Genomic DNA, 14897 nt, shown 5'->3' with positions numbered 1-14897 from the left:
CAGGTGGCGCTGTGGTCTAAACCACTGAGCCTCTTGGGCTTGCCAATCAGAAGGTCGGCAGTTTGAATCCCTGTGATGGGGTGAGCTCCCTTTGCTATGTTCCAGCTCCTTCCTACCTAACAGTTTGAAAGCACGCCAGCGCAAGTAGATAAATAGGTACCATTGAGGCAGGAAGGTAAATAGCATTTCCATGTGCTCTGGTTTCCATCACAGTGTCCCATTGTGCCAGACGCTACTTTTAGGTCCATCATGAGACGTCCACCAGCTTCCAATCACAAATACCAGCAGCCTCCAAGCAAGCAAACATGCCTTATTATTGTTTCCTAGCACCCCACTGCCAGAGGATTGCCTCTTTCCATTCACCACTTTGCCTCCTCCAAGTGTGAGAAACCTGGGCAGTGCTGAATGTCACATCCATTGCCAGGTGTGTCCTTCTGGAAACAGAAAAGGGCTTTCCCCTTGGCCTGTCTTTATATCCACTCAGTTGCCATGTGCTTTTGTGACATCACAAGAAACCCACAGCCAATGGCAACAGCTGGGGAGGCATCATCTTCATTGCTTTGATCCTCACAATGGCGGGTCAGTGATTGTGTGCTTGTTTATTCGGGATGCGGGTGGAGCTGTGGACTAAACCACTGAGCCTCTTGGGCTTGGCCATCAGAAGGTCAGCGGTTAGAATTCCCGTGATGGAGTGAGCTCCTGTTTCTCTGTCCCAGCTCCTGCCATCCTAGCAGTTTGAAAGCACTCCAGTGCAAGTAGATATAGGTACCACTGAAACGTGAGGTAAATTGCATTTCCATGCGCTCTGGCTTCCGTCACAGTGTTCCGCTGCGCCAGAAGTGGTTTAGTCCTGCTGGCCATTTGCCCCAGAAAGCTGTCTGTGGACAAACGCCGACTCCCTTGGCCTGAAAGCGAGATGAGCACCACAACTCCATAGTCGTCTTGGACTGGACTTAACCATCCAGGGGTCCTTTAACTTTCCCTTTTTTACCTCCAGTTCTGGGCATACCAATACTAGCAGCTTTATCTTCCATGAATGTGCCTATTCCCCTTTTAAAGTCATCCAATTGGTAGCCACTGCTTCATTCATAGCAGTCACAGATGGGGTTTATATTCTCTGTGACCCTAAAGTTTCATTCCTGATCAGTCTCTGCCAGTACCCCCAATCTGCCCAAGCTATGGTTCCTGTTAATATGAGGGATGAGAGCTTTAAAGAGCACCGTGTGGAAGTCAGCCAGCAGCCATCATTTTAGAAGAAGCTGTGAGACTGTCACAGGAAGATTTTAGAAGCATTCCATAAAAAACCCCCCATTTTACAATCATGCCGCCTGATTAATTAAACATTTTTCATTTAATTAATGGGTTATATTTTGCAGCCCTAATGAATTTTCCTGATAGCATAGTCATTCAGAGCAAACAATCATGATATTTGTGTGGATAGTGAAATTGTGAGCAGAGGAACACATTCACTTTTAATTGGGAATACCCCTTTGAAAAGAAATGGAAATTTCAAAAGGCTCAACCACTGACTCAACTCAGTGGGGAAACTCCCATTGTTCTGAATGGATCTGGAAGCTACAGGTAATTGCCACATGTACTTGTTAGGGCAATTTCACTTCATGCTGACTTAACATTATCTGGTTCCGAAAATCAATGGGACCATTGCTGTTGCCTTCAATGGATGGAACACATGGTTCCCATGCTCTTCTCCATTGTGTAAAAGAATTGGGACAAGATTTCCTTTTATTGATGGGTTATTACTGCATTTTGACAATACCCTGTCATCCTCTTCTTTGTAAGGACCTCAGAAGAGATCCATGGTTTGTGGGTAAATAATGGATATATTATAAAGTGCTCCACAGCTCTGTTATCAGTAGGCTTTCTACTAGTTATTCTGTAATTACTTTTCAGATTTATCGCACGGTGCTTTACAGCAGCTAGCCCAATGGTGAATTGTATCATGCATAAATCATAAACAATTGCTGGACTCTCCAGTATTTATTTAAATATACTATGGTAAGGCAGAACTCCTTTCTCCATCTAAGAGGCTCTAATTATTTAGAGAGATGATGTTGTTACCCTCCGAGGATTTCTTTGCAGTGGATATAGCATTGATAAATCTAATCATAAGTGCTCATAAATTTTGGAAATGCAATATTGAATCATATGGTGTTCTTAAAATGAAAACCCAGGGAAGAATAATTAGTGTAGCCAACCAAATCAAGGTGATTTTAAAAACCTATTTTGTTCAGTTAATGCTTCCAAAACATATTGGACTCAACTCTGCTTATGCAGCACCATTTTCATTTGACTGGAGTTTTTTTTCTTCCCTTCTAGTGAGAACTCAGTCTAATGGTGATGCAGTCTTCTCACCAGGTTCATCTGCTGAAGTGTGAATATCTTTACATAATCCTTATTACCTTGGAACATTTTAAACTTTAATCTTTAATTTGCCGCAAGTACCAAAGTCTGAAAAAGTTGAGGTCTGCTTTACATTACATTACGTCAGTTGAAATGAAATATAATTTGACAAAATAGTTGGAGCATATTCAAATCAGGAAATAAATTTTCAATATTGGTTCTAACCCACTTACCCTGAGGTACAAAAAAAAAGGAGAGAAAAAAACTTCAGATGGATTTGGGCTCAGCTGGGAGTACAAGAGATTAAAATAATTTTCAAAAGGAACTCAAACTGTGATCCGCAACACAACCACTTGATCCATTGGGGTTATTTCAATTCCAGTAACTGTCTTTCAAGATATTGATATTGCTTCCATAAATGGGTTCAATGCCTAGGCAACCCTGTTAAGGAAAAAGAATATAAAAAGTAAATTTAATTTGTAAGTATTGTCCAAATAAACTATACTTTTAATCAGTGGATAAGTAATATAAGTCTATTGCTTTCATACTCTGTTCTGAGTATGTCTAACACTACATACCACCCATTGGATTCAAATACTGAATTTCATTTTCTTCCTCCCTCCCAATCCCTTTTTCTTTTGTGTTATGACTTTCAGATTGTAAGCTTCCAGGCATACTGATGCTTGTTAGTCTCTCTGGAAGCCTTCTTTGGCTGAGGAGTGGTTAAAAATAAATTAATTCCACTTGTTTTATGGAATCAAGGCAAGTCAAGGCCTCTCAGCTCCCACATAGAATCATAGAATCATAGAGTTGGAAGAGACCACAAGGGCCATCAAGTCCAACCCCCTGCCAAGCAGGAAACACCATCAGAGCACTCCTGACATATGGTTGTCAAGCCTCTGCTTAAAGACCTCCAAAGAAGGAGACTCCGCCACACTCCTTGGCAGCAAACAGTTGAGAAACAGTTGAGAAACAGTTTTTTTAAAAAAATCTTCACAGAACTGTAGTGAGAATGGCTGAATAAACATGCAATATTTTTGCAAAGTAACATGTAAATAACTTAAAATAACCTATGGGAAATTCACCCTAAATACTTGAGGGCAAGATGATGGCTTTAGATCATTATCATTTGGGGAGGTTACTTTAGTTTGGGACAAACTGTCTGGACAAAGGGACAAGAACAGGCAAACCATGGAATTTTTTCTCATTGCATGAAAGGTTATTACTTCCAGGTCCTTGGTACTCTTTAAATGCTTGACTTAGCCACATAATTCCTTGGGAAAGCCTCATCATTGAATGGCAGCTTCTGGGAACATAGGAAGTTGCCTTATGACAGAAGTGGGTCCTGAGACCCTCAAAATAAAATCTGAACAAAATTGGTGAAGCAGCAAAGAGTTTATTGATTACAAAATGTCCATTGCAAGAGCAGGTGTCCAGAGTAAAAGGTAAAGGTACCCCTGCCCGTACGGGCCAGTCTTGACAGACTCTGGGGTTGTGCGCCCATCTCACTTAAGAGGCCAGGGGCCAGCGCTGTCCGGAGACACTTCCGGGTCACGTGGCCAGCGTGACATCGCTGCTCTGGCCAGAGCCAGAGCCGCACACGGAAACGCCGTTTACCTTCCCGCTGGTAAGCGGTCCCTATTTATCTACTTGCACCCGGAGGTGCTTTCGAACTGCTAGGTTGGCAGGCGCTGGGACCGAGCAGCGGGATTGCACCCCGCCGCAGGGATTCGAACCGCCGACCTTTCGATCGGCAAGCCCTAGGCGCTGAGGCTTTAACCCACAGCGCCACCTGCGTCCCCTGGTGTCCAGAGTAGGCACACCCAAAATTGACACTGCATACACTTTTATTCCCTATCTCTGAAGCGCAGGATCTCTTTCTTGTTTCCCCATTGGCTGGGTACTTGAAACGTTTACAGCCTATCTTGACTGCCTAATTTCCATTCTAAAATCTCCGCCTTGGTTGACATCTCCCATTACCCTGATTTCGACGACCACCCCTCCTGTTAATTTTTCTTTTTATTTAGTCCATGTTTCTTATGTTTTAACATGCTAACTCAAGCGACAAAGCCATATCCTGACCACTGGAAGGTGTAAACGAGTTCTATACCTGCTGAAGCATACAAGTAAACTATTTTCCAGCTGCAAGCTATCCTATATACGAGCATCTTAACCGCAAGCTGTTCTAAATATGAGTGTAAGCAAGTCTGGGGCCGTTTGTGGTTGCGTGTCAACGCCCCCAAGCCAGCCCCCCTGTTAGAATCAAGAAATTCACACTGACACAGAATTTTGGTTTAAGGTTAATGAGCAAAATTTAGGCCACAACTTTATTGATTATAGCAAATGTGAGCGGTATTGGCTTAGGCATTGGCAAAAGACTATATTGGACTCCTGCCCCCTTTGCAGGAAGTCAGTAAGGGTAAACCACCAAAAGAGGGAGTCATATTGGGGGAAGCCACCTGCAGCTCTCCTCGTTGTTCCCAGAGGCCCTCAATTGGACTTTGGACAGGATCCAGGCCCTGGATTCCTTTAATGGAATACCCTTGGACAATGGAGGGGCAGGCGATGGCTGACCTCCCCTCCCCCACACATCAGTAAGCCAATGCCTAATTGCCAAACCTTACAAAGTTGTGACGATTGCTAAGAGGTAGGTGAAAACCAAATGGCCAGTGCCAATCTGCCAAATGGGAAACATTTCTACCTGGTCACCCTCCCAAGACAGCTGACCAACCGAAGTCCAAAGCAAGGCCAGAGGACACCTAAATTAAAGGGCAGGTGGACAGGTGTTTGGCAGGGCGAAGCAGGTGCTTTATACCCCCTCACGACCCCCTCACGACCACCCCGTTCAAAATGATTGGCCAAGAGGCCTCGGGTGATCGTGGTGCCACCCTGGCATAAGAGTATTACTCTACCCACGCCAGGGAGGGAAGGAACTGGGTTGATGGCCTACCCGCAACCAGGACCATCTTTTTAGATGATCCTATTTGCCTAACAGTTGCAGCATTGTGGCCGAGGTGAAAAAGCAATGTTATCATTCCTCACAACTTATACCAGGTACAACCATTGGCCCATCTCGTTGACTGACAGCAGCACTCCAGGCTTTCCTACAGAAGCTCTTTCAGCCCTACCCAGAGATGCCAGGGACTAAATATAAGACTCTCTGGTTGCAAAACATGTGTTCTATGACCAAACAATGGTCCAGCCTCTTTTGCAATCAGTGCACCAGTGATGGATGTTCTAGACACCAGAACAGGTTGAAGAGGGAAAGCAACTCATTAATGGTAGCAATAACTATGTATTTTAAATTAACGATGTTTTCTTATCAGAATTAAGGTGATTTCAACAACAGTTAAATTACTGTCTGGTTGTTTGCCAGGTTTGGTGGGAGGTTGTTTTTTTAGTGAAACACATAATGAAAATGTGCTACCTTCCCAGCTATAATGGGAGGGGGGTATAAAGAGAGTGACAATTTAATAATCTAGTGAGTATTCATAAGGCAGACTTATTTCAGAGGAGAATGACATTCTAAATAGTTATCAAATTAGTTGAAAGATATTATACAATGATATGCAGAAAAACCTTTTAAAAATATTTCCTTCTGTTTCCTTTGTATATTAATACAATATCATTTTTCATTTAAATTGGAGACCCATCTTACCTCCATTAATTTATTCATAAGCCCTATTGTGTTCTCTTTCAAGGTCTTACTGTTTTACTACCATACTATTAATACACTGCATGTGTATTCTAAGAATTTACATATTGAATTAACCTTTCCTACCTGCCCACAAAATGTTTGCACATGTTGGTAAAAGTGAAATGAACCATTTAACCTATCTCCTTATTCTCCACAAGGTAACGTTGATGTGATTTATAGCTTCAAAAAACAATGGTATTGCTTTTTAATAGCAAAATTCAAACTACTGTAGGCACTATCCTATATTACAGGGGAAAATGTGGATTAAAGTTTAGGAATACGGTTAAAGTCAAGTGAAGGAATAGCAGAATCTATTCTCAGTGTTAGTGCTAAGGCCCGGGATATTCAAAACAATATCATGGTGACTCTGAGCGTTGCAAAAGTCATCCCCTGCCTGCCCCACTACAACACTGCCACAATTTATGTATATATCTGAGATCAGGAATGCAATCTTCCAGGAAATAAGCATGGCTTAAACCGTGGCATCACATGCTACTCTAAAAACCACACAAGCGTACACAGTTCGGTTAGGCCGTATCACATAGCAAGAGCAATTATTTTTAAATTCTGCTCACACTGTAATACCCATTTTGGATGCAATCCAGCTCCTTTAAAATCAATGCTCTTTAAAATCAATGCCAGTCTTACCACTGTCTTCAATGGGAGAAACACTTGTGCTTTCTAAAGACCCCTTCTGGTATCTGATGTAGAGTGAATTGACTTAAAATTTCCCCGAGAGAGAGAGAAAAAAATGACTTCATACCTGAATATTCCAAATACCGAGGTTATCTTATTACACAGAATGCTTTGTTTATCTTAGACAGTCGGCAAGAGCCATCCTTGCATGTTTTAAGATGATAGCCAGTATCTGATGGGAAATGCTTTGTATTGCTAACAAATTAGAAGTTTAATCTGTCATGCTGCATTATCTGTTTCAATTGTATTCTAGTTCCTACCAGACTATCATGTCCACCATTTTTTATTTAGGAAAAAAAATGACAGTATACAGACCGTTATTAAAATCAATGATTCCCATGTGTTTTCGTGATTACTGAAAATGACTGTTATGAATATGAATTATATGTGAGCTAGAAATGCAGATGTTGCATTTTGTTTTTATTTATTTTTTGCATTGCTCTCCTGCTTTTCCTGTATCTTGGGACACAAGGTGGTATATAAGTGACTCCCAGCTAGTCAACCATCTGGGTGCAAGCCAGCTTCAGTACAGTGGTTGACTCATGTGCCTTGAGACCATATGTGTGGATATTGGAGGAGAAGCGTGGGATAAACACAAGAGCTGTAATGCCTGCATAGGCCTTCAGTTATTACAATAGTCCACTTAGTTCAAGTCATTTGGTTACTGCTGCATACAGCTCTACGCAGGTGGTGCTGTGGTCTAAACCACTGAGCCTCTTGGGCTTGCTGATCAGAAGGTTGGTGGTTTGGATCCCCACAATGGAGTGAGCTCCCGTTGCTCTGTCCCAGCTCCTGCCAACCTAGCAGTTCGAAAGCACGCCAGTGCAAGTAGATAAATAGGTACTGCTGCTGCTGGAAGGTAAACGGCATTTCTGTGTGCTCTGGTTTCCATCATGGTGTTCCATTGCACCAGAAGCAGTTTAGTCATGTTGGCCACATGACCTGGAAAGCTCTCTGTGGACAAATGCCGGCTTCCTCGGCCTGAAAGCGAGATGAGCGCTGCAACCCCACAGTCACCTTTGACTGGACTTAACCGTCCAGGGTTCCTTTACCTTTTTACGTTAACCTTACAGCTCCCAACCACCTTAAGAAAAATCTGTCTTAATCTTAAATATTTATTATCTGAATGTCTTAGTAAATGCTAAATAGACAATGCTGCTCTCTAGTTTATAAATGTGCAAACTACACATGGCATGAGATGGCACTGTTTTACAATGTAAAAAATAAATTTAGGGACCTGATAAGATTGATCTAGACATAATACTGCGGGACGCAGGTGGCGCTGTGGTCTAAATCACTAAGCCTAGGGCTTGCCGATCGGAAGGTCGGCGGTTCGAACAGGGTGAGCTCCCGCTGCTCGGTCCCTGCTCCTGCCAACCTAGCAGTTCAAGAGCATGTCAAAGTGCAAGTAGATAAATAGGTACCACTCCGGTGGGAAGGTAAAAGGCGTTTCTGTGTGCTGCTCTGGTTTCACCAGAAGCGGCTTAGTCATGCTGGCCACTTGACCCAGAAAAACTGTCTGCGGATAAACATCAGCTCCCTTGGCCAGTAAAGCGAGATGAGTGCTGCAACCCCAGAGTCGTTCGCGACTGGACTTAACTGTCAGGGGTCCTTTACCTTTAGACCTAATACACATCTGTGTGGATCTTTTCTTTAGTCTTCCAGCATATGTAGGCTCAGGCTGAAATCATGGATGCACAAATAAGAACTGTTGATTTTGATGGAAATTCTGAATGGACATTTTAGCAGGGATAGGGAACTGGTGACCCTGCGTAAATTGCTGAAGTATGGCTCACATCATCACTAACCAATGGCCATCCTGTCTGGGGCTGATAGGAATGGAGTCTGACAATATCTGAAGGGTCAGGTGGGTTAAAAATGCAATAAATAAATAAATAAAAATAAATAATTCCTACATTGTAGGAAATGATCTTAGTTTAGCTAGACTAAACAGTGCTGACAAAGTCCCAACCTAAACATATTACTGTTGTTATTTATTGTTTGTAAACTGCCCTTCATCAATAGATCTCAGGGCAGTTCACAGCATAAAAATACAATAAAAATATACATAATAAAAACAAGAATAAAAACAGCCTGAACCCACAACTCCTTACCCCATCTTGTGTTGGTCTGCTCAGAAATTAGTTCCACCGAGTTAAATGATGTGTTTGTATACTGTTATAGTTGAACAGTCCAAATTTATGCATATATTCTCAGCAGTAAGTCTCACTGAGTTCAATGGGGCTTATGCCCACGTAAGTGCATATACCATATACCAAATAATTTCCTCTGTAGTAATGAATGTAATTACTCCAGAGTATGTTAAAATTAGGAAAGTGCTCATGATTCTTGCCTCTAGCATGGTCCAGAATGCATGATTTGGCAAAGCAAGAAATTCTGAGTGTAAACAGACTTCATTTTATTTGAAAGCTGCGGATGCCAAATCTCTCAAGCATCATCGTAATCCTTTCTGAATTCCAAAGGGGAAAGAGCTAAATCATTTCCTCATTTTGCATCTGCAACCTTTGCCGCCATGCTGCTTTGAGAAATCTCGCACCCGCTCTTTTATTAAATCTGCATTGAAATTACGGTAGATTGTGGAATTAGGTTTTAGATAACGTGAATGAGCCTTAATTTGGCTGATGGGCCAATATTTATTTATATGTTGATCTACACTCTCCTGTGTCTGCATTTCATCTCCCCCAGGCCTTTCCTTTTAATTGCATTTCAGCTTTTCTCCTCCCATGCAATGTTCTCTCTTCATTTCCCTCTTTTGGCTTGCACTGCTCATTTGCAGACATCTGGTTTTTAAACTGCTACTATTATAAGTAAAGTCAATATACCGCTCCATCAGCCCCTGGCACCGCTGGTACCACAAGCAACTGTCTGCCTTCTTTCCCCCCACCCTTCTTTCCCCCTGAAGACTGCTTGAGCTAACTTTGCAACCTGTTCACTCTTCAGGCCCGAAGTCTGATAGTCTGCTTCAGCTTTTTCTGCCGCTGCTTGCAGATCAGCATCCCAATGAGCAGACACAACTTTGTGGAATGCATGCAGCCCCCTTTGTCTCTGCTTGGTTCGATGCTTGATGCATGCAAATGATGATTTGGCTGTCAATATCACTATCCTGGGTGTCATGAATGAGCCAGCCCCCAAGGGAAGTTTGCAGCCAGCTCCCAGGGAAGGAAGTAGCCAGCAAGAGAGAGGGTTAACTGCAAGACAGGAGGATTATAACCAATAGCCAACTCTCCCCCGCCATTAGGAATGCCAGCTGATAGCAGAGTTGCGGAGAGTCAGCCGGCAGCTTGCCAGCATGCCAGTGAAGGACAAAATGAAACAAAAGCAGCTCAGAGAGTGGAAAGGGCCACAGAAGTACATTATCAGTGAATGTGGAAGGGTGGAAGCTGACCCTCTTAGCCCAAGGTCTAGGCATATGGGGGGGGTCTTCAAGACAGAATACATCACAAGAGGAAGAACGGCTGTTTCTGGTCTCACCGGAAACACCCTCCTTAGAAGGGACATCTTTGATTTATGGTGGATGGCTGTGCTCACCGCTCTGGTGAACTCTGGCTTTTTTTGCAATAAATCTTTTTAATTAACTACTCTCGTTTGTTACCAAGACTCCCTGACACGGGTGCTGGGGGCTTTTTAAGAATTTATTTTTAGCTACAGCCAGGAATTTGGTTGGATATTGATATCAGTTGCGCATATCAACCTTGCTGATCTCTCTTATACTTGGCCTTACAAACCTTTCATTTCTGGCCATTCTCACTCCCATCTCTCATATTGTTTTGAAATGACAAATCGATTCCTCTTCACTGAGGGATCGCATTGCAATCGGATCCCTGAGCCCCCACCACCACCCTGTGTGGGCGGGGCTAAGCTCTGCTTCACTCTGGTTGGTGGCTTTCCAGTCACTTAGGCCCTAAAGCCAATCGCTTGGCTAGGGGGGTGGCTGGGAAACCCTTATTATACTTTGCACATTGTTTGCTGGTTCTCTTGCCTTTGTGCAGCAGATCCCCTGCCCACCTTCCCTTTACTTAGGTTCGTCTGGCCTTGCTATGGACATTGTTGGTCCCCTGTTTTGCAGTGGAGGCCCGTAGGAATTTTTCCATCTGGCAAATTGGAGGAGCCATTTGGTTTTCACCTACCATGTAGCAACTGTCACAATTTGGTAAGGATTGGCAGTTAGTCCCTTAATTGTCAGGGGTCCCTTTACCTTTATTAAGATAAATTCAATAGTGTGAATAAGTTTTGATGGATGCAGTAATGGAATACTGAATGGTATAGCTTTTGTAAAATATGCAGGGATTTATGATATGCAAAATGAACCGTGGAAAGAGAAGAAGGGAAGTCAATCATATTTTAAGGATGCAAAATGAGTAATTTAAATTGTAAAACAGAAAATTTAATAAAAATTATATATATAAAGAAGCTGATGGTTCTAGCTTTGTATTCATTTGAGTGCCAACTAATTGGCCACCACTGGAAACAGAATACTGGGCTACTTCATTCGCAGTTCTTACACTGTTCTTCCAAAAGGTCTTGTACCGAGGAAAATCCCAGCAGACTCTGTGCACCCTAGGTAAACAGCCACAAAATGAGGCTACCCAAATAAAGTGAATATAGGAATTCAGTGTAAATATAAAAACTCTACATACTGATTTGCATGACCACAACCTCTCTAGGGAGAAGGGAGAACGAAGGTGCTTGAAACCCCTTTGTGCAGATATTGTGAAAGAACCAGCACTCATAGTTCTCATCAGGATTTCTTCTATGGATATAATTGTTTTCGTTTTTCCTAGCTCCCTAAGAAATTATTGCTTTGGATAGGATGCTCAATGAATTAGAATTAATTCCTTCTTTAAAGGCAGATGTGATATTGTAAACCCTTATAGCTTCATTGAACACATCTCTTGGTAGAAGGCAAGATTCAGCATTGATCCTCTTTTACTCTGCTGAGTGCAACCAAAGAGACTACTCTTGACCCATCCAGCGCTATTTATTGGACCTATTGGTTACTTTTCCAACAGAGAAGTTTTACATAATTTTCTTGCTTTTACTAAACAGCAAATGCCAGCAGGGCCTAATCAGGGCAACATTTCCTGGCCTTTTTCTCTCTGTTTCCATTCAGTTTTCTTTCAGCTAAAACTAGAGCAGCTATTGATTCTCATTTATTTTTATTTTTATTTTATTTTTTGCAGATATAAATGGAGAAAGAATGCTTGTCCTGTTTAGCAATCAGGCTGGAAAAGGATTTAACATCCTGAAATATTGATTAGAATCTGCTTGCTTATGCGTCATTGATTGGGAACTGCTGCTAAATCCCCTTTTCTGAAACACTGTTGCTGCTTTGTGTTAAAAGCCCAAGACTTGCATACTAATAATTGCCTGATAATGATTTCATGTTCCTTCTACATCACAAACATTACCTCCCCCCCCCCACAAAAAAACAACCAGCCTGGCAGAACAAAAAAACCCACTTAGCTGAGTACCTCATCTATTCTTAATGCAGGCTTTTCTTTTTACAAAAATTCTCTAGAGATAGCTGTTCGTTGAAAGTGTGATAGCACTTTAACACCTAACGATATATATGGCATATGTACAGGGCATTGCTGGGTGTTACTCAAGCTGAAGCTGAACTAGCAGGTGTCAATTGTTCTGGTCGTAAATAATAGCTAGTAAGCTCCCGTCCATTTATCAAGTCTGTCTTCAAAGCTAAGTTAGAACAAGGGGCACTGAAAGAGTCAGAGAATCCAGTAAATTACACCATGGTAATCTGATGAAATATTGATCAAATACAAAGTGCCGGCTCAGGACTGGAACTTATAATAGACCCAAGACACACACTGTGGGGACGTGATCAGAAAAGTACAAGGTCAATTTTGATGTTTGCCAGTGTTCTGTTTTAGTTATGGTTTTCAGCAGTCCTTGTTTAAGTGCACGAGCCTGATGCATGATGTTTTTCTCTGACAGATAATTGTCACGATCAGCTGGTGTCTGCCTTGCCTCAATCATCGTTCAGTAGTTCAACGGAGCTGTCCAGTAGTCACAGCCCAGGATTTGCAAGGCTTAATCGAAGAGACGGTAAGGATTCTCACTTCATTGCTGTATGTTTGCCAAAGAGGACAAATGAACAGTATGGTGTCTTGTGTAGACTGCAAAATAGGAAGAACACATTTGTCAATATTTTCTAATTTTTGTGGTTGAGGCATATACCAATATAATTTTTTATGAACCAGACATTTATTATCCAGTGTTAGGTTGCTTTGCCAAGCACAGAGCATGAAACTAGAATACTGTTCAAATGCACAGGACCAGATCACCACTTATTTCTAATATTAATGGTTGGTAGGCCAATCAGAATGATAATGATATACTAATGCAAACTGCCTGGGATTATATAAGCCTCCTTAATTTGTAAGTTTAAAAACTGGAAAGGCATGACATTCAAGTTGTTTGGAGTATTTTGCTGTTTGCTTCCTCCCCTCTTCCCTCACCTGCACAGCTCAATGAATATCTGGTTTGATCAATCCATTGTTTGCCATATGTGTCTGAATTTGGATAACTCTAGTTTAGTCAAAACCTATCCATTCTGAAGGAAATCAGCCCTGAGTGCTCACTGGAAGGACAGATCCTGAAGCTGAGGCTCCACAACTAAACGACTAAACAACAACAACAGTTTGGTCAAAGCATGATCACAAAGTTGGGCTTTATCCTTTTATGTGATGCTGGGGCAAACTATGGTTTGATCAGACCATAGTTTGTCACATTTGGACACAATGTCAAGTGCTGGTTTGAATGTGAAACTAATCCACCAAAAAATATTGTAATATTTGAGTGTCTAGGTATATTTCCTGATGATGAATTCTGGAGGGGTAGGTAACTGTAGGCAGACTTAATTCATCTACTGTGAAGGTAACAACTTGCTGGAGAAAAGTCCTAACCAGAATTAGTGTGGAGATAAATACTCTAAATGTCTCAAAGGGTCACATATCTGTAAAGTAACAGTAGCGTGCTGGCGAAGGGCGCGAGAGGACGGCTTCCTGGCCACGTCACAGTTTAAGTTTCCCATGGCCATGCCTCCCGCTGGTGTTGTTTGGTCAGAGGGGCCAAACCTGGGCAGGACCCTGCCCAGCTCCGCCAACATGGCCCAGACAGTGACAAAGGGGGCGTCAATCACTGCCCTGATGCCTGCCTGCAACGCTGTCCACAAAAAAAGCAGAGCGGATTTGGAGAAAGAGCAGAAGCAATGCTCCCACAGGGTCACGGTTTTACTCCATTAGTAGAAAATAACCCGCAAACCCACAAACAAGGGTAGAGTCAGCGGTGTGGCAGAGCGGGGGCATAACAAACAGTCCTTGCAAACTGTGCCACTGGAGTGGCTCGGGGCTGGCAGGGCAGCAAAGGCCGCATGGCTGTTGCATCCTCCTCATGCCTCCCTGCCCGTCCCGAACCGCTTCGTGATGAGCGGCATCCCCACAGAAAAAAACTGCCCAGGGCCATTGCCCTTGCAGCCCCTTCCCCCACGCTGCACCCCTGGGTGGAGTCACAATGCTAGCTTCATAAGAACATAAGAAGAGTCTGCCGGATCGGACCAATGGTCCATCTAGTTACTTTTACTTTACTTTATTGTCGCTTGTACAACTTGTACACAGTGAGATTACATGAGCACCCCCAACTCCCCTCGTTTACTGACACACACACACCAAAGCTGAAAGTCAGTTGCCCTGTTGTTATCTTTTCAGTCAGCAGCCTAGCTGCCACGGATAGAAGCTGTTCTTTACCCTGTTGGTTCGACTAATCATGCATCTGTATCTTCTGCCCGAAGGCAGGAGATCAAGAAAGTGCCGGCCAGGGTGTGAATCATCCCTGAGAATTTTCCTCACTCTCCTGAGGCAACGTTCTTCCACTATTTCATCCAGCGGATTCATGGGACAGCCCATACTATCTTGTGCTGTATTCACCACCCTCTGTAGGCACTTCCTATCAGTTGATGTCAAACCAGCGTACCACACGGTGATGAAGTATGAAAGGACACTTTCATCAAATGTTGATTGACATAGTTCTTTCGCAATACTCTGAGGAGATGGAGCCTCTGTTGGGCTTTCTTAACCACCTGGGTTGTATTGATTTTCCAAGTAAG

At 42.8% G+C, this 14897-nt stretch overlaps 1 protein-coding gene across 6 annotated transcripts in view; it reads left to right on the top strand.

Annotated features, from left to right (window-relative positions):
- CNTNAP4 (contactin associated protein family member 4) overlaps positions 1-14897 on the top strand; it is a gene marked incomplete at its 5' end in the record, with an annotated part of 290283 nt that overhangs the window by 44134 nt on the left and 231252 nt on the right. For all 6 annotated transcript variants that reach the window (XR_013843755.1, XM_079996016.1, XM_079996015.1 and 3 more), the window contains one exon: positions 12728-12838. Coding sequence is in view for 5 of the 6 variants with exons in the window: in XM_079996016.1 (XP_079852142.1) it covers positions 12728-12838 (111 nt within the window). The remainder of the gene's footprint in view (positions 1-12727; positions 12839-14897) is intronic.

The sequence above is a fragment of the Podarcis cretensis genome (assembly GCF_951804945.1).
Source record: "Podarcis cretensis genome assembly, chromosome: 11".
NCBI lineage: Eukaryota > Metazoa > Chordata > Lepidosauria > Squamata > Lacertidae > Podarcis > Podarcis cretensis.
Note: the sequence above shows the minus strand (reverse complement) of the source record. Positions and strands in the feature narration are given on the sequence as shown.